Consider the following 18,810-nt stretch of genomic DNA (forward strand, 5'->3'; position numbering starts at 1 on the left):
TCAATACAGAAAGAAAAGTCTTCGGGCTGACCTGAGAGTCTTCTTTGCGACCTGGAGGAAGTCTTAGTCCCATTTTGTTGCTTCTTCTCCAGTGGCGACGATGACGACGATGATGAGGATGATGATGATGACGATGATGATGATGGCAGAGTGCCAGATCGGTGAGATGGGGAAGGTAACGGGGAGGGTTTCCGGTCCAGCAGGGAAGGAGAAGGTGTAGACGTCAGCCGTCTGTCCAGCGGAGAGCGTGCCGGACTGGGCCGCTGGTCCAGAGAGGATGGAGAAGCGGTGGAGCGTGGCGTAGACGGCACGCCTGTGCCGCGACCGTTCATGAGCTTCTCTCTGGACCGCTGGGAGGCCAGGGGAGTGAGGGAAGGAGGTTTGAGGGAGGAGGGAGAGGAGGAGGAGGAAGAGGAAGTGGTGAGGTGAACGTGTGATGCAGAGTTGGCACGGCTGAGACAGGGCATCTTCTCCAGGCTTACGACTGGAAGGGATACACTGCAGAGGGGAAGAGTTCAGTTCAAACACTATACAACTAAATTTTGGGTCATCATATTCAAAAAATAAGTATGTGCCCACCATGTCTTGTTCCGTGCACCCTTTGGTGGATAGACAGTAAGGGGTGCCTTGCTGAAGCAGGAGTGAGGGTAATCTTTAGGGACCCTGAAGGCCAGCGTGTCCCCAAGACTGGGAACCACCGCGGGGGCCACTGCAGGTGCTTTGGGCTTCATGGGGACCACAGGGCTTCTTGATGGGGCAGGGGAGCTGTGGCGCTTCTCTGAAACAGGTGAAGACAGAGGCAAAGTGTGTAAGGTCACATATATGTGGGACAGCTCAAGACAAACACGCTCAAGATCATGCATTGCTAGTGGATACTTTTTGAAACTGGGTACTTCTCAAATTGTCACCTGATTAGTACTAGAGTGTAGTGTGTTGTGTTTACATCGACTTATTTTTTTCTACCCTGCTTAGGTGCCAGATGGCTGTGTTAGAACACAGAAGAGACAAATCTGTGCCAGAACCTTTCCACAAAAAATGCATTTACAGATCAATTGAGTCTACTTTTCTCTAATTAGCAACTTGTCTGACACCATCTGAAGAGTCCTTGTGTGATTAACTCCACCAATCTGTTATTATGCAAAGTTCAAACAAGAGCCAACAATTAAAAATACATTTTGACCCAGATCTGATCAGAATACACAAGTGAGAGGATGCTGAGACAGAAAGAAACATAGAGGGGAATAAATCAAAGCTATCGGGGGAAAAGAGAAGGAGAGGAGAGGAGCTCACACTTACGGTTTTTGCTATGCATGTCTTTGTGGGAGAAGGGTGGGGAGGGAATGAGAGGGTGTGGTCCAGGACTGTCTGTCTCTCTCTGACTGTCTCACAGGGAAACTACACCCCGGCTACCTGAATGAAATAATGAAGAGGGGGGCATGTCATCAAAATACAGAGAAAGGTGGAGGGAAAAAACACACTGTACACAAAGTGTTTATTCTAATCTACCAGCTCCTTCAGGAGATGAATGACCAATATCTAGCAAGATTAAGCTGATAGATAAGTTGGTGAAAAGCCGATGTTAGCAGCTTAGCATGTGGTTAGTTGAATTTCCTGTCTGCTAATAGGATGCAAATCTAAAACTGAAGAGAGCCATGAGATGATGAAATACACTTTTCAAGAGTTTTCACTCGGAAGTTTTGTTATTTGAATTGCATTGAATTGAATAGAATATTTATTAATATTACCTTGGAAACATGGACACAAATACTGTCCAAGCACAATCATCAACACACAAAAGTATGCAACTGCCCTTGTATGCATAGCCACATGTTCACAAACAGATTAAAAAGCAAATGTGCAAAACTCAAGTGTCCACAAACATCTTTCCTCGGACCTTGCCTTAAAATACTTTACAGAGTGTTAATGTACAAGCCAAGGTCAAGCTTAAACCAACTCCCTAATACAAGTGAACTCACAAACAAACAGCGACAGACTAACAGCCAGGCAGACTGACTGGTAACTCCAGTTCTATGAACATGTGTGTTGCCCTCTAACAGGCTTCACCATCGCTAAAAGGCCAAGGAGGGATGTGCATACAGCAACTCAGGCCCAACTGCTGACTGGGCAAATGGCCAGGCCACTGTGCACTGCATGCCTGGGGGTCCCACAGCCTAACCACATGCCATCATGTTTAAAGCTGCACGTAACCCTGCACGTGTGTAAATCCCAACAGGGTTATGCTTCCACATACTTGTATCAAGCAGATAAAACCAAAAGACAAATCACTGAGGTGGTATGACAGCAAAAAGGTAGAATTATGAAAGTGTGAAGAAGACAGTAGGCTTGGGAGTTATAAAGGTAATACTGTATACCAGGGTATTTACATATCAAATATACAGACACTCCTTGTGCTTATTAAGATGATGTAGCATATTGTAGTGCACAGTACGTGCCTCCAGAGGTCAGTCTGTACTGGCGGGAAAGGAAACTGCCCTGAAAAACACGACGACTGCAAGCGCATTGATGTCATTAAAAAGTCAATACTGCTGCCCCTGGAGTATTTTGGGTTTAGTCCTGACAATATAGGTAAGCCAGCTAACGTGGGCAAAGCAGTGTGCACTTTTTGCCTCAAAAAAATTGGAGTTTACCGACTTCAACCTGCAGTCGGAGGTCTGGCAGAAGGCCAGGTTGAAGTTCTACACCTGGCCCCTCCTGTGGCCAGGTGTAGAGCTTCAACTCGCTGCTCTGCGGTTTCCTGCGGTTGACAGTCCGCGGGGCGCCAGTAGCGACAACACAAGCAAATGTCGCAGGGATGATGAGGCAAGAATACTCGGGTACAGAATAAGTGACTCATTTTCCAATTTATTCATTATTCTATGACCCATAAGTACCGTCATATACACTGAACCATCATAGAATCCCTGATTGGAAACTGATTTGGAAATGCAGGCACTTTCACAACATACCTGGCAGGTGATTGGATGAACCATCTGTCAATCAAACTCTCACCACAGTCAATCAGAAGAAGAGAGAAAACGGCTTTTCCCTTGTGAAAAGTTTTCAGTGTCGTTTTCTTCTGTTAATGCAGAAAAACTCCCCAGTTCTCATAAAACTGATGCTATCGCAGCATCTAAGCTAACCTTTAAGAGCCACCGTTGTTGTTTTGAACAAGCGGTCGCCACTTGTCGCCCCTGCTACCCGCTCCCCCATCAGCTGTCAGTAGCTCGTCACAGGACACTGATGGGCAGGCTCAATTTCGATCTGAACACGAACGCATCTCTTGACCTGAAAAATTGATTTTCGTATGACACGTAAACCCGTGTTTCTTGCATTATCTCAAGTTATCAAAAGAGTTCAGTTGCTTTGCAAGATAACTGGCTCATAACCTGTGCGAATGGCACAACAAAATTAAGAGCTAGCTTCCGAGCTGTCGGAGGAGCATCCTCACCCCACGGTCTATGGCACACAAAGATTTCCCCGAAGACCTGTTGTGCGACTATCATAGCATCTAAAGGCATATAGAGGACACTGAGCAAAGGGACCTCTCACCATCATCCAGTGTGAGGAGGGGGATAATCCTCTAACTCTGACCAGGGTTAGATTAGAAAGCTGATCCACTCATGTATGTAGAGTAAATATGTATTCACCACCAGCAGCCAGTTAGCTTCACTTTGCAAAAGACGGAAAGTGACTTATAGAGGTAGTAATAGGCAGATTTCTTTATTAAACTTTTAGAGAGAGCCAGGCTAAATATTGGTAAGAAAATTAATAAGCACATAGCCCAAACTGTTGAACAATTCTTTTGAAGCAATGTAAAAGCTGGTCAATGTAAAATATTAATATAATTTTAGAAAGGGTGTCTTTAGTCTCCTGAACAAGTAGAACTGATGCCATGTAGTGTGTAAAGTGTGTGTGTGTCACAATGTTCTACAGCCTAGTTTATGAGTGTAGTAGTAGTAGTCGACTAACAGCAGCACGTTAGAACAAAAAGGGCAAAGCAGACAGACTGTTTGCTCAGAGTGCATGAGTGCACATGAAAGTGTGCTGCAGGTGGGAGAGTGTATGTACAATGTGTGTGTGTGTGTGTGTGCGTGCGTGCGTGAAAGGGTGTCTGTGTGTATTGAAGAGATTAGCCACTGCATGCATGAGTAAAACAGGTGTGTGTGGGTATGATACCACATTGAGGACTTATATACTGCCAGTGTATGTGTGTTTTTGTCCAAGGTGTAGGCGATAAGTAGTTTGTATGCATAAGTGTATGTCTCTGTGTGCAGTATGTATATCAGAATACTTTGCAAAAGCATAATTAGCGCACGTGAGAATGTGTGTGTGTGTGTGTGTGTGTGCGTGTGTGTGTGTGTGTGTGTGGCAGGTGTGTAAATAGGCCAGTGGAAGTAGAGGAGCAGGAAGGCAGCTGTATTCAGAGTAGCAGGATCAAAGTCCAGAGCTACATTTGCAGGTATGCAGCTACAACAATAATAATTTCACACATTAAAATCACACATTATTTGTCATAGTTTCGCACCACTTCACTCAACTGTACAGTTCAATGCAACTGTACTGAAGCAATGGACTGGGAAAACTGTGCATGTGTGTACCTTTCTCTGTTTGAATGTATTTTAAGTGTCTGATTTCAGCAATTTCCTATTTAAGGTAAATAATAAATCTGAAGAAATATGATATAAGATTCCAAATGCAGCGTTTACTTGTGACATAATGGGTCTCACTTGACATGCTATTCAAGCCCTGTTGCATGCCTGATCATTATTATATTTAATACAACAAACCTTTTTAAAAAATAATGTGCCAAGATCAAAATTTCAATTTGGATAAAAAAAATGTACAAAATGACGGTATAAAAGTGAAGGCATTGAGTTGTTAACTGTAATTTATAAATATAAAATTAAAGCAACATAATTATGGGCAGCTTAAATTATTGACCAACAAAAAATATGAAACCATTTACAACTAGTATACTTGTGTCTACAGAAACTGGTTTCCCTCCCCAAAACAGACAAATATATATATAGGGTTTTGTAACAGAACTCATCCTGTGAGTAAAGAGCCAGTTGGAAGCTAAACATACTGATTTACAATACATGGATGGCTGCCCAGGCAAGGTCACTAAGCCACTCGACCACAAGGGCACCTCACTACTATGCTCTCCTGCCTGGCTGTCATTATGGCAATGCCGAGAACCCAGCTGGTTGCCGATTGGCTGTTGACTCGTCCTGTGGGTGGAGCCACTGCATGATGAGGAGGCAGAGGCTCTTAGGCTCAGCAGGGTTTGTTTACATTGAGCGAGGAGCAGAGGAGAGAGTCAGAGAGAAATTGTTATGAGAACATTAAGAAAAGCATCTATAAAGATTTACAGGTTATCTGGAAGTACTCAGCCAAACCGAGTATTGATCGCGTTGGGATCGTGTTGTATAGAAAGACAGAATGTTTGTCTATTTTGTAGATGTAAGTGAACAATAAGATTACTTCCCATAACCTTTCCCATAAAAACAAGGCAACATTAACATTAACTACACTTTTATGTTAGGTTTTCAAATCTGAGATTAGGATGAAGGCCAAAAACTAAAAAACAAAAAATAAGCTATGCCATTAAAAAAGAAGTAGAGATGCACCGATCCAATCCGATACCGATACCTGGGCTGAGCGTATCGGCCGATACCCGATACCGGTCCGATACTACTGTTCAATGAATGAACTGTATACCTTGTCATGTGAGTGAAGGCACCAGGCTTGAGATAAACATTTAGACTTGTCATAAAAAGGTAACCAATTAACACGGATATAAATGTACTTAATATTATTTATCAACAAATAAAGTGTGCATTAGCAGCAAAAATAAATAACACTTTCATGTAAAAAAAAATAAATGTTTGATGCCATGTACTTTGCATTTTAAAAAAATTAAAATAAAATTTAAGTGCAAAGGAACTACATCTGATGTAAAAAAGCAGGTGGGATTTTAATCAGCTGAGCTTCAGCTAATGGTTCACACAGCCAGGCCTCAGTAACAATGACACAACAGCAGAAGACAACCAGTAAAGGAAACTGCGGTTAAAAACTGTCCAACAACAGACAACAACATCATTTACAATGAGCACCACAGCCCAAGCTGACAGACACTTTGACACAACAATAAACTCCGACAGGAAAGCACCAAGCAGCCCAAATGCTTGTTAAGTGAGGAGTGAAGCGAAACCGAAAGGAAACAGAGGATATTTTCTTTTGACCCGTCACAGAGCTCAATTAATCAACCACTACGGAGAGAAGTTGGAAGGAGAGTAGAGAGACAGACACTCCCACCAACAGCAGCAACCCTTTTATCGTGCACTCAACTTACTCACACGCAGCGGGCCACTAGCAATGGAGTCAGACTGAAAGAGCGGAGAGAAGAGACTGTAGCAGATGAGAGAATTGGAAGGAGTACACTGCACCATATCAATATCTGAACTAGGCACGGAGTGCTGATTATCCAAACGCACAACTTTGAAAGCATGCCCAAATGTGCTCTGGTCTGAAATGCTCTCTGAAATAAAGTCATACTAATCATACTAGCCCTTAAAAAACAAAATACGAAGAAGGTTTGAATAATTTTCCCACATACATTGCGTAAAAGAGTGGTGAAATCATATATCCTCATTGGGAAAATTTCTCTTCAACATGCTGGTCTGTCCATAATAAGCTTTGAGGTCCACCAACAAGTATTAAAAACATTGTCATTGCAATGTTTCTCTTTACCAACTCATGGGAGAGAGCATGGTACGAACACTGCCAGTGTGAGGGATTTATTTGATATCCCACTGGGGCCACTTATGCTAAGAATATACATGCTTGCCTTCCTCTAAGTAGATTTAAATAAACAAATCCACTAAATGGAGCAAGTCTCTGACGTGTAAAATACAGTATATCTTAACCTTTTTGAACACAGGACGTGGTATATATTAAATTTCCACCCAGCATAGGTCGAGGCTGAGAATGTGACCACTCTCTTCATTACACACAGCAAAGCTTGAGCAGCAAACTAGGCGTGTATAACTCAAAGCCACTGGCCCTTGATGCAGTCAACCCCCTCCGACTCCGTGTGTGTGCGCGTGCAGGCATGCACTTCTGTATATGTAAGGCCTCATTGCTGATTCGATGCACAGGTCAAGCATGAAAGCAGATCCTATGATGGATACACACAAATACAAGGCCATTGCAATGAATACAAATACAGGGTCACAACATTTACAGTAGAATCCCCAGCAGGGGACAATGTCATTATACCTGCAAGTATATTACAGTCACATGAGGAACAATTCAACAACAAATTCATAAAACACCATGAGAAAATCTTGACAGGGCCAGTTCATAGAGGCAACCCACTCAGTCGCAGGTCAGAAGGAGCATTTTTCATGTCACAACACAGAGAAGTTGTGTGTATAACATTTCAAATTTAAGAATGAAGTGAATTAATCAACTAAAGTGGCTTGACAGTATGACTTCTAGGTCAGCAAACTACAGTTCAAATGATCATAAACATAAAAGTTTCCCTCAAAATCAAGGACCCAACACAGCATGGTTTGAAACACAGATCAAGGAAATTATTGTTACAACGCTGATAATTTACAATGAAAACTAGCAGGCTGGCTCACACGAAACAATGACGCAACTGCAGGGGACACACGCGCAGATAACACAACTAATGTTAAGTAAAAAAAAAAGAGTAGCAAAATAACTTCAATTTGTATCTTTGCACAAAATACATAAATTCAAGCACTTTTAATGATCTATGTTCAAAAAGGCCTTGATTTTTCTCCTTCAAATTCCAAGGACCCATGGGAACCACAGTGACATGGCCTGCTGGTCCACAACAACGCCTGCTGGTTGTGGGCTGACGACATCTCTGTTTTATAGGGAGCTCTCAGGAGATTCCCTTTCCTGTGTGTGCATGAGTGTGCTTTAGACCTGTTGTTACCCGACTCTGCATGTGTGTCAGCAAGCAGAAACACTGCCAATGAAAGGGGGACGACGACAAAACAACAGAGCCTGCCAGGAGTCTATGAGGATGTGTGTGCGTGTGCTTGTCTCACAATACCACTGACCTCTTTTCTGCTGAGAAACAGAAAGTGAGAATGTGTGTGCATGCAACACCACTGGCCTCTCTCCTCTCAGGGAGAAGTGTGTGTGTTCTGCTAAAACAGACGTTCAGGCTGGTGCACGTGCCGCCACCAGAAGGAAGCAGACAGCTCACAGGCAGATACAAGCGTGCTCAGTGGAACCACAATCAAAAGACAAATAAGAGGTAGATGGACAGGGTAGAGGGCTAATGAGAGTCAAGATCAACAGTGCTACCACTTCAACACCAAATACTCTCAAAACTAAAATGACAGTGGCTGAGCAACAACTCAGGTGATTGTGAAGCTAACAGTCTCTATAGCAATAAATATTGCATTTTATGAAATAATGATAAGCCAACATGTGTATAAAACACATGCATCTATGTGTGTGTGAATGTGTGTGTGAATGTGTGTGTGTGTGTGTGTGTGTGTGTGTGTGTGTGTGTGTGTCAGTGTGTGTGTGTGTGTGTGTGTGTGTGTGTGTGTGTGTGTGTGTGTGTGTTTGTGTGTGTGTCATATGTGTATTAACCCCAAAAAGCATTGTTGAAGACTTTTATCCATTTTTCAGATTAGTTTTTCAACATTTTCCAACCCTGTGTAAGAAAAAAACCTGTAGCATTAGAAAGGAGGGGTCTCTTTTCGTTTAGTTCCGGTTTTTCAGTTTAAGGCAGATGCGTTGACACACTGTACAAGTGTTGCACTTCTTCTTTTTTGATATCTGCTAATTTCAATAAAAAAATGTTGAAAAAAAAACAGGGGCCTTTAATATTATCTTAAAGAGATATTTTGCTGATTTAAATGTAGCTCTGTGTCACGGTAATGTGGGTAGTGTGTGCAAATTAACGTTATTCCAAAGTTCCCCTCCACAACCGCAGCACACAGAACTCGCAGCATCTGCTCCGCTGCTACGCTCGGCAGGGATTTCCGTCATGTAGGGAAGCCAAACAGTTCATCTGCACATACGACCCAAATTGCCATGATGCAGAGCTGGTTTAAAATGGGCAAAGTACCCTTTAAGAGCAGAAATGCTTATTCTCATAATTAGCTTTGTCGATATACTTATTTCTTGCATAGAAAGGTTTGCGCACAAAGCTATATCTGGTCCATTATTCTGTGAATTATTTAGTGTTGTTCGGTTATTATCAGCCTGCTGAGTATTAGACGGTATAACCAAGTGGGTTTTATTGGTGTGGCAGATAAGTTGCAGGATGTTTCAAAGTGCCCTGCAGGGATAATTACAAATTATTGTATTGATCTGAATGGTGTGTACGTGTGTACATTGGTGAAGTGAAAGATTCTGCCCTGAGGTTTTTTGTGTGTCTATGCCCTGTGGTGTTTCTGTGTGTGTCTTACCATAGTATGTGAGGATGCCCTGAGGAGTGACCACTCGATTGCAGACATGTCAGACAACAAGACAAAATCCTTGAGTGCTGGAAACTGGCTGCAGACAAGCATCTCTGAGAAAGACATAAACAGTAGAGACAACAATTTAGAAAAATATCAAGTCAGCTATTTACACTCTTGACTAATTTGTTCAGGTGCTCCATGCTACCACTTTCACACACAATTAGGAGTTTTATCCAAAGTAAGAGACTAACTGAGTACAACTTGTGTTGGCCTCTGCTCACTTATGTTAATAACATTCACGTCACTATGAAAAACAGTCAGCGTAGTGGCCGGTGGTTTAAATTAATACATTTATGAGGACCTCGATTATTATAGCAGCAGCAACTTGATTATTTTCTGGATTCATTATTCTGTCTATAAAGCTAATATAAACTAGTGCACATCTGAGCATTATAATTATACCTGCTTATTTGAAAACATGACCGAAATGGGAAAAAAGAAAAAGAGTGGCAAAAATCACACTGTATATGTAAAATACTGTATATAAGACAGGTTTTTTCTTCTAGTGACTAGAAGCTTCTAAAACACTCAAAAAAACTGTCAGATTTAGAAGTTCATAATGTTCAACATCATCATTTAGCTTTGGAACTGCTTTTCAGATGATAGTCACCTGTTAAAATTATCACCAATACGAAGCATCATAACCAACAGTTCACCACTGACACACCAATGATAATGTGTGTGTGCCAAACACTTAACAGACAAACAGAAATGACAGCCCATCAAAACACACACAAACTAGCAAATTGCATTCTAGCTAGCATACGGCAACACTGTTCCTGGAGTTTTAAGACATACCCCTTGCAACAAAAACAGAAGATTAATAGAAATATTAAAGAAAAACAAATGTGTCCAATTTTAAAAACAGCTAGTATCTCTTTTGGCTTAGCTTTGAGAACCTAATCTTCCTTTACCCCAAAAACAAGCTCTGCTGACAGAATACACTTATTAGTATGGGGGCTTAAGTCAGACTTGCTGAGGGGAGGCGGGGTGTGTATGGATTTGTGTTTGTGAAAGCTCGCGAGGGAAAAACTAGAGAATATGTGGGTGTCTGACCATAGAGTATATGGGTGCTGCATTGCTGGAGGGTTTTGTATCATTTGGGAAGTCAAAGAGATCAGCAGTCATAGCTAGTGCCCATCAGTGTCTGTTAGAGTGTGTGTGTGTGTGTGTGTGTGTGTGTGTGTGTGTGTGTGTGTGTGTGTGTGTGTGTGTGTGTGTGTGTGTGTGTGTGTGTGTGTGTGTGTGTGTGTGTGTGTGTGAAACAGATCTACTACGTTATTCAAGGTCAAAGCCATATCATACACATATGTAGACAACATGAGCATGTGCCTGTGTACGTACTGCAAAAGGTCAGGTTTCATTACTCATGCATGAAGTGTTCAAGGACACAAACACTGGGGTTGGCATGGCCACTGATAGGAATATCTTCTGATTGAAGATTGCTGTTAAATAAACACTGAGGAAGGATGAGAGAGACTGACTCAAATGAACGGTTAGATAGTAATACTCTTAATAGTAACAAGTGGTACAATAAACTGATATTAGCTGCTGAGGAAGAGGCTTTCACATCAGCCTCACTGGAGCAGTACGCGTAAATTCACCTTCTCAGTACAGAAGAGGAGATTATTTCTTACTCATTTTCCATGCCTGTAATTTCTAAGCATGCTCCTGTCCTGGATTTAAGCCACAATTCGAACTCTCTGTGTCCCTTGTTTGCTGACCAAAAACTGCTTTTCCGTCACTAGCAAATAAACTGCAGTGTTTGTTTTTGACTTAACTGAAAGGGGCCTGATCTGAGCTATAATACAAAAACAAATGGAAAGGTGTGGCTGGGTATGGAAAAAAAACACTTTTAAATATTGGCATTACGATGAACAGGTTGTTAAGTGGTTAGGGTTAATAACTTTGTAATGTGCGCCTGGAAATATTGCTGCTGGTTAGCTCAACCTGCCAAGTGGTTTCTGCTCAAAGAGTTGATCAGCATTTATTAGTGTCATTGCTGTGATCATTTTCTGTGGAAATTAGCACATTTTCTTGTTAAAAAAATGCAAAGGACTTTACTGGAACTACTGGTAAGAACAGCAAGAGTGCAATTTCCTTTGCATCTGCCAAGTCAAATGCAAACTAAGTGCGGAGCCTATTTCTGCAGCCTGAAATGTGTGTGTTTCTAAAGCCAACTGCAACATGCTGCCAAATGACTGACAAGTCAGAAAAATAAACTACAAAAACAATCAGTCACTGGTGAATAAACATATTTCGGGCTACTAAACAATCAATCATTGGACGTGGATTACATCTAGAGTAATACATCAACTTTCCACTGTAAAGTAACTAAAAAATAGAACTTACAGGTAAACAAAAATGGGTTTGAAGGCAGTGACAATCAACATGGAAAGACAAAGAGAACATGTTACTCAGTGTTGCTCTACTGTAGAATACTGAGGTCTGGCTCACAAACACCTCAGTAATAATGAAACTGAAGCAGAGAAACAGCAACATTTCACTGAGTAAATGACCTACAATCAACCAACTTAGGGGAAACCTTTGGCATACAGTAGGAGCCACTTTTGAATAATCACAGTTTCAACAGATCCAGAGGGCACAGGCCTCAGCAACAGCTTCAATTCAAGTTGCTTTTTGAATAGGCACACCAGATAATTACTGGTACTGCAACAAAATGTCTGATAGAGTAAACAAGCTTACCAGCAGCTGCCTGGCAGCTAATGTTGCAGACCCTATGATAAAAATGATTTTCTACAAAACTCTCCAAGATACAAATCTGGGTTGAACTTATAACTCAAGATAGTTCTAGGGTCTTCTATAAAGTCCCAAGTCCTTTTTTTTCATAACCAGAGCAAAGACGGCATTCCTCAAGGAGAAACTGAACAAATGTGCTGGGTTATGATCAAGAATATCATCATTAAAAAAAAAAAAAATTTAAACTTGCTTATCCAGAGTTATTACAGTTATACTGTTTCAAACATCTGTTTTCAAGGACAGAATCATCTGATCAATCCAGGCTGAAAAATGAACTCCTGCCAGGGAAACTATTACTTGAAGCCATTTATAGAACAAACCGTAAGAATGGTTTCACTGATATATCATAAAATGTGAAACTACTAGATTTACAATCCAACATCTTGGCTGAACACATGAACATCAAGGACAAGCTCACACTTTCCACCACTCTATTGAGAAGGTTTTGATTCATTTACTTCTTACACATTTTCTTTACTTCAGACCATGCTTCAATTCAGACAATATATTAAAAGTTCTATAGTTACATTACATATTTCAATTATCAATTTATCGGCAGTTGAAAATAAGTCAAACATTTTCACAGTTCCAATTTGGTGTCAGTCATATTGGGTTTTATCATTATCATTTATTTCTTTATTGATTCGTTTTTATAAAATCTGAGAAAATAGTGTAAAATGTCCACCCCAGTCCCTCAAAGTCTTCACACGTCTTGTGGTGTCAGTCCAAAACCCAAAGATATTCAGTTTAATGTGACATAAAACAGATAAAAACAGGAAAACTCCATATGTGAGAGGCTGAAAACATGCACTGCTCACAATCTCAAAATAGTTTCCGAATCATTTTGTTCAGTGATGTAGACTTTACATTGTTGGGCTTTTATGGATTTTTCACTCGGGCAGTATTTCATAAGGCGTCATTGATTTTGAAACCACCTCACTTTATAGCATTTGCAAGAAGTACAAGAAATGAATGCATCATTTTCTTTGACTGCATTTGAGTGCTGACAGGGTAATATGACTAATTTCAGCTCAAATTATTTAAATGAAGACAATAGAATCACATTTTCAAAGTGACTAATTTGGAGTAGTCTGCTATGTAGCAGATACTTTAAGTCTCTGCTGAAAGATTTCCAACACTAGAGGAAACAGCTTGTGCATTACAAAAAAAGTATTGTGCCATAGCCTGCATGTGGCGAGTTCCCTTCTGTTTGAGTCAAACTGCAGTTCAGTACATTTACACGCACACCTAATCTGGGACAACTCCTAAAGCATGCTTGCAGAGGCCTCTTTATCATACTAGTACAACATACTATACCTCATTGTTAAAGTCATCCTAATCAGTTGTTTTTCATAATACTGAATACTCAAAGAAGGCTAATATATACTGAATTATCACCTAAAGCAGCTCTACAATAACATGGTGTTCCTCACAATTACCATCCCTACTAAATACTGCGGTAACCATTCAAATAGAAGCATTACAGCACTGCCTATTTCTCGTAAAATAACAGCGGCTGTCAGTCTAGCCCGACAAAGTTACGTCGGTTGTCATCATATCCACTGTGTATAGGTGTTTGAGTGGGAACAGGACATAGATACAAATCATGTCCTGAACTACACACACACACAAATTACTGCCACCCTGGCCTCACCATCTACCTATGTGTGTGTGCACTGTAATAAATAAATCTACCACAAATCCCACCACTTCTGCTAGATACAAATTTACAAGTAAAGCATGTAAGACACATTTCCCTGTATGGTTGTCTGTGTACGTATCACTCTCAGCCGGCCTTAGTGTCATGTTGCCAACAGATCAGCAATTCTGGAAACAACGATCCAGTTTGGCTCTGAGAGAGGAAGATGAGGCATGTGAGGTGAGTGAGTGAGTGAGTGTGTGTGTGTGTATGTGTGTGTGTGGGAGGGGGATGGTATTTGACCAGTGAGAGTGAGAAGAGTTTCCCTGGCTCTGTGTGTATGTGTCACTGTGTTTGTACGAGGGCTGCAGCACGCACAAACTTTCAGGGATGACTCAAGTGTGTTAGTGTGCAGCGCGTGCTCTTGTGGGTATTTATATCTGGTAAAGTGTGGAGGAACTCCTCTGGCTACGTCCCTGGAGGGTCGGGGGTTTTGGAGGTACCCACTCTGTATATACTGTATATTCTTACTTAAAACCAACACAAAAGTGGGTCTATCAGACAGGTAACATATCCAGTGATTATGGAACGTAATAATGAAAAACACATCTGAATCCCCATACTCCAGCTGTATTCATTTATTTCCAACAGCACAATACCTTTACTAAAGTTAATACATATTCCGCGTAACACCTTGACCTCTCCTGAAGTTGAATGATCCAAAAACAGCCAGTGACTTCAGCTTATATCACTGATAATGTGTCACAAGTATCACAAGATGACAACTGGTTAATAATGTTTGTTCTGTTTTGTCTTGTCTTTCTAATGACACAGGTAAGGACGCTGCAACTATAAGCTGAATAATTGATTTGTTCATCAAGAAAACTAATTGGCAACTATTCTGATAATTCATATTTTTCAAGCTAAATTAATTCAAAATATTCTCTGGTTCCAGCTCCTCAAATATGGGTGTTTGATGCTTTTATTTTATATGATTACAGACTGAATATATATTTTGCTGTGGGTTAGATGGTGATCTAAACAGTCTGAATGCACCACCTTGAGCAATGGGAAATGATTGTGGCTATTTTAAAACTAATTTCTGACATTTTATGGACAAAATATGAATTGATGAATAGAGAAAACAGTCATAAGTCAGGCTGCTGTAAAGCAGCTTTGTAATAAAGACACAATCATAGCATTTTCCCTCATATCTCTATGACAGTACATACTTAAAAAGCATGAATGAAGTAACATTCATACAAAGTATGTATGAAGTCCATGGTGGGATAAAATACAACTGATGAACTTGTTTCAGGGATCCACATGGAGAAACTGTGGACTAAGTATTAAAAATCAGCATAAATGTGAAGAATATTGGGGTCCTTTTTTGACAATATCTGAACACAATTTGACTCTACTTGTTTGTATATATGTAGGTATCCTTGTTCCTTTTGTTTTTGCCTGCCTTTGGTTTGGTTTGGTATGCATACTACTAGGCATTTAAAGCTCTTAGTCTCCTTTGCTTTTGGGTATCGATTCTTCTATTTTTCAATACTATCGAAAACTGTTATATAAAAATAATGATTAAAAAAATACACAGATAACATCAGCCGCAGGTTAGCTTGTAGGCCATAACAAAACAATAACAAACCATCATCGTGTAATAGGCGATAAGTATCTAACTTCCTTACCTTCTTTGCTGAGCCTCACGGGTTCACAGAGGCAGTAAAGCTCTTTGTCGCTCTTATTCAAATACAAGTCTGCGACTAAAACGAACAAAAATAGCCACTTACAAACCACGCAAGAGGATTCAAAACAAACTTTTGGGGGCCATGCGTGGAGCCATGCTGGTCAGAGGCTGCCTGGCTACCAGGTTAGCATTAGCTCGCTAGCGCCAGAGTGAAGCTGTCAAAGCTAACAAACTTACAGCTGGACAGTAAGGACGGCATTAACGTCTCTGCACGCGCCAGTGGTAGAAACCATAGAAACTATGCCCTGTAACGGTTAGCTCCGCTCGCGCGCCTGTACACGACTGTTAAAAGCAACCTATTAAAATTGCATTTCGCAGTCATATTTTTGACAGTTTACTTTGCTGCGCTTTGACAGACCCTGCATGGTGGAGGGGGGCTTTACTCAACTCAATCACAGACAGTACTTGGACCACGCACTTCCCGACAGTTTGTCCGCGAAAACAACAACCGCTACCGACGTGCGAACTTACTGTCAACAAAACGTAATTTAGCCGCACTGACGAAGGAAGACCAAGGCTCGCAAAGGAAGGTATCCAGACTTGGTATTTGGCGATCCAGTGTCGCCATTGCTCTTCCTTCTTGTTGCTTTGCTGAGAGCAGTTTTTTGCTCTTGCTCGCTCTCGCTCTCTCTCTCCTTCGCACGCAGCAGGCGAAAAACGAAAGAACGAGATATGCTGACGTACTCGTCGGAGGGCTTCGGCTTAGTTCGGCATGTATCGGAGGATTGGGACGTTGAGCGACACACAACGCACCAGTTCAAAAGTTCACTGTAGGACAGGGGTCCTCAACGGTTTTTAGGACAAGTACCCCTTAGCTGAAAGACAGATGAAGCAGGGACCTCCACTACAAATATTGTTTTAAATTGAGTTGCATTGGGATTTGGAAATTTAGTAAAAAAAAAATTAACCTGCAAGTTGCCCTTAAAAACAAATTTTTACAGATTTGCCTACTTTTTATTGTCTTTTATCGTCTTTTCAGTTTCTTTGTAAGCACCTTAAGCTCATAATAATTTACTTTGTCCATTGAGGATGCCCCCTTTTTCCATACAATGATGTGTAAATATGGTTATGTTGTATCCTACTGGATGTCACAATTTTTTTATTATCATTTGTATTATTTTTTGTTTATACTATATATGAGTATTTTGATTTGCGCTGTCAAAGCACTTTGTAAACGGCTATTATTAAAGGTGATATACAAATAAAGTTATTATTATTGTTGTTATTATTATTATTATTATTATTAGATCTAGAACGACCTTAAGCCTATACACAGCTTTTTATGATGCTATACAATACAATACTACTCTTACTATAATAAGATATTGGTGATTATTAACATATTGATACATTTACACATCATATGTCAATGTTAATGGAAGGCACACTGAAACTTTCAGCTCAATTGTATCTGTGTGTATGGCTACCTTTGTGATACCTTATAAGCCAGTAAGCCAATCATTAAGGTTGTGAAATGTATTTATTTAAAAAAAAAATTTAAACATAAATTTGTCCTTGCTAATAATACATTGCATTTGTGTTAATGTATATTTTCAGACATATTTTTGAAAATTAAACAATAAAAGATTATCAAACAATTTGGTGGACCCCCTGCAGTAACTCTGAGCACCCCCTTTTGAAGATCTCTGCTGTTAGACACTGTTATATTAGGTTGCATTAGGAAACATTAGAAATGATATTTTATTTAAATAGTGATACAGCGGAAGACAAATAAAACAAATAACAGTGTGCGTATTGAATAGGGATTTGTGGATTATGACAGTACCTGTATGAATAGGCTATTAATATCAGTCTCGTGTTTCAAAGGGTAATAACGTGTTTTGGGGGGTTGTTTAATCAACAAGTATTCCTTGCCAGACATTTAAACCAATTTTGTAGTGATGATAATAATAATAACCCGCCTTAGTCAGTATTGCTGAATGTGAACAGTTCTAGATACAAGTGTAAAACCTGGGGTACATTATAGTGGACTGATCCATCCATCTGTTGCTGTAACACTGAAATATGGTGCCAATTGGGCATTGGGTAAAAAAGTGTATCATATTAGACTTGCACAATTAGGCATGGGCCCTTGTTTGAACTTGATATATGTATCAAGAAGAAGAAGAATTACTTTATTTATCCCACACTGGGAAATTGAATTTTTTCACTCTTATTATTAATCATGTTACACACACAGGCCCGAAATACACACATGCACAACCAGGACCTATACATGCAATTAAGGAGAGTGACCAGCGCCCCGAGCAGTTGGGGGTTCGGTGCCTTGCTCGACAGCACCGAGGCAGTGCCCAGGAGATGAACTGGCAGCTCTCCAGCCACCAGTCCACGCTCCATACATGGTCCACACAGGGACTTGGACCAGCAACCCTACGGTTCCCAGCCAAGTCACCTATGGACTGAGCTACTGCAGCCCCTATCAATGCTAGATTTAAATCTTATCTCTACTTCCTTTAAAGAAATTAAGAGTACTAAAATGATTTTCCAGGGAGTTGCAAAGAAATTAGTATAACTGGTTTTGAAAAGAGTAGGTCAGAACTGAGAATAGCCTAACATTATGCTGTTAGTAGCTCAGATTATTGGGTAAAGATGCAGTTTGTGCATACTGTTGTGACGTGTTTTTTATTGATTACTGGCTTCAATGAGAGCCTAAAAAGATTTGAATGATTGTGCAGCCTTGTTAGACACTACTACAAACAAAGCACCTTGAGTAAAGCTTGAAGTAGTTCACAAGGTGGGACCAGGGACAAGCAAGGGTAAACAAGAACGGGTATTTTAGAGAGGTTGCAGGGTCCCCTTGTAAAGTTCAATTAGATTTTAACTGTAGCTTATATTGCTGGTTGGTAGAGACTAGGGAAAAGCAGGGTTTTTCAAACATGATCATCATTATTTAATAGGTCTGTATTATCCGGTGATCAACACAATTTGTCCCTGGATGTTTAGAGTCTCACAGTGGCTCAGTAGGTCAAGCTCATGGCACTATATTGACCTCTTGTGGCTGACAACAGAACTTGCATTTCAAGTGCAAAGTCAGTCTTGAGGATTTCTCCCTTTTCAAGAAACTTTAAAGTAGATCACAATGTTTCTCCCATGATGATAATACTGAACAAACTGTA

The 18,810-nt window shown here is 40.5% G+C and overlaps 1 protein-coding gene across 1 annotated transcript in view; it reads right to left on the reverse strand.

Annotated features, from left to right (window-relative positions):
- The window catches only part of atxn7l1 (ataxin 7-like 1), a 32,474-nt gene extending 16,173 nt beyond the window's left edge, over nt 1-16,301 (reverse strand). The window contains 6 exon segments of the mRNA XM_083935510.1: nt 32-498; nt 580-778; nt 9,468-9,516; nt 9,522-9,571; nt 15,615-15,689; nt 16,145-16,301. Coding sequence (XP_083791636.1) covers nt 32-498; nt 580-778; nt 9,468-9,516; nt 9,522-9,571; nt 15,615-15,689; nt 16,145-16,241 — 937 coding nt within the window. The 5' untranslated portion in view covers nt 16,242-16,301.
- Nucleotides 16,302-18,810: the final 2,509 nt, after the last annotated feature.

The sequence above is a fragment of the Echiichthys vipera genome (genome assembly GCF_963691815.1).
Source record: "Echiichthys vipera genome assembly, chromosome: 20".
Taxonomy (NCBI): Eukaryota; Metazoa; Chordata; class Actinopteri; order Perciformes; family Trachinidae; genus Echiichthys; species Echiichthys vipera.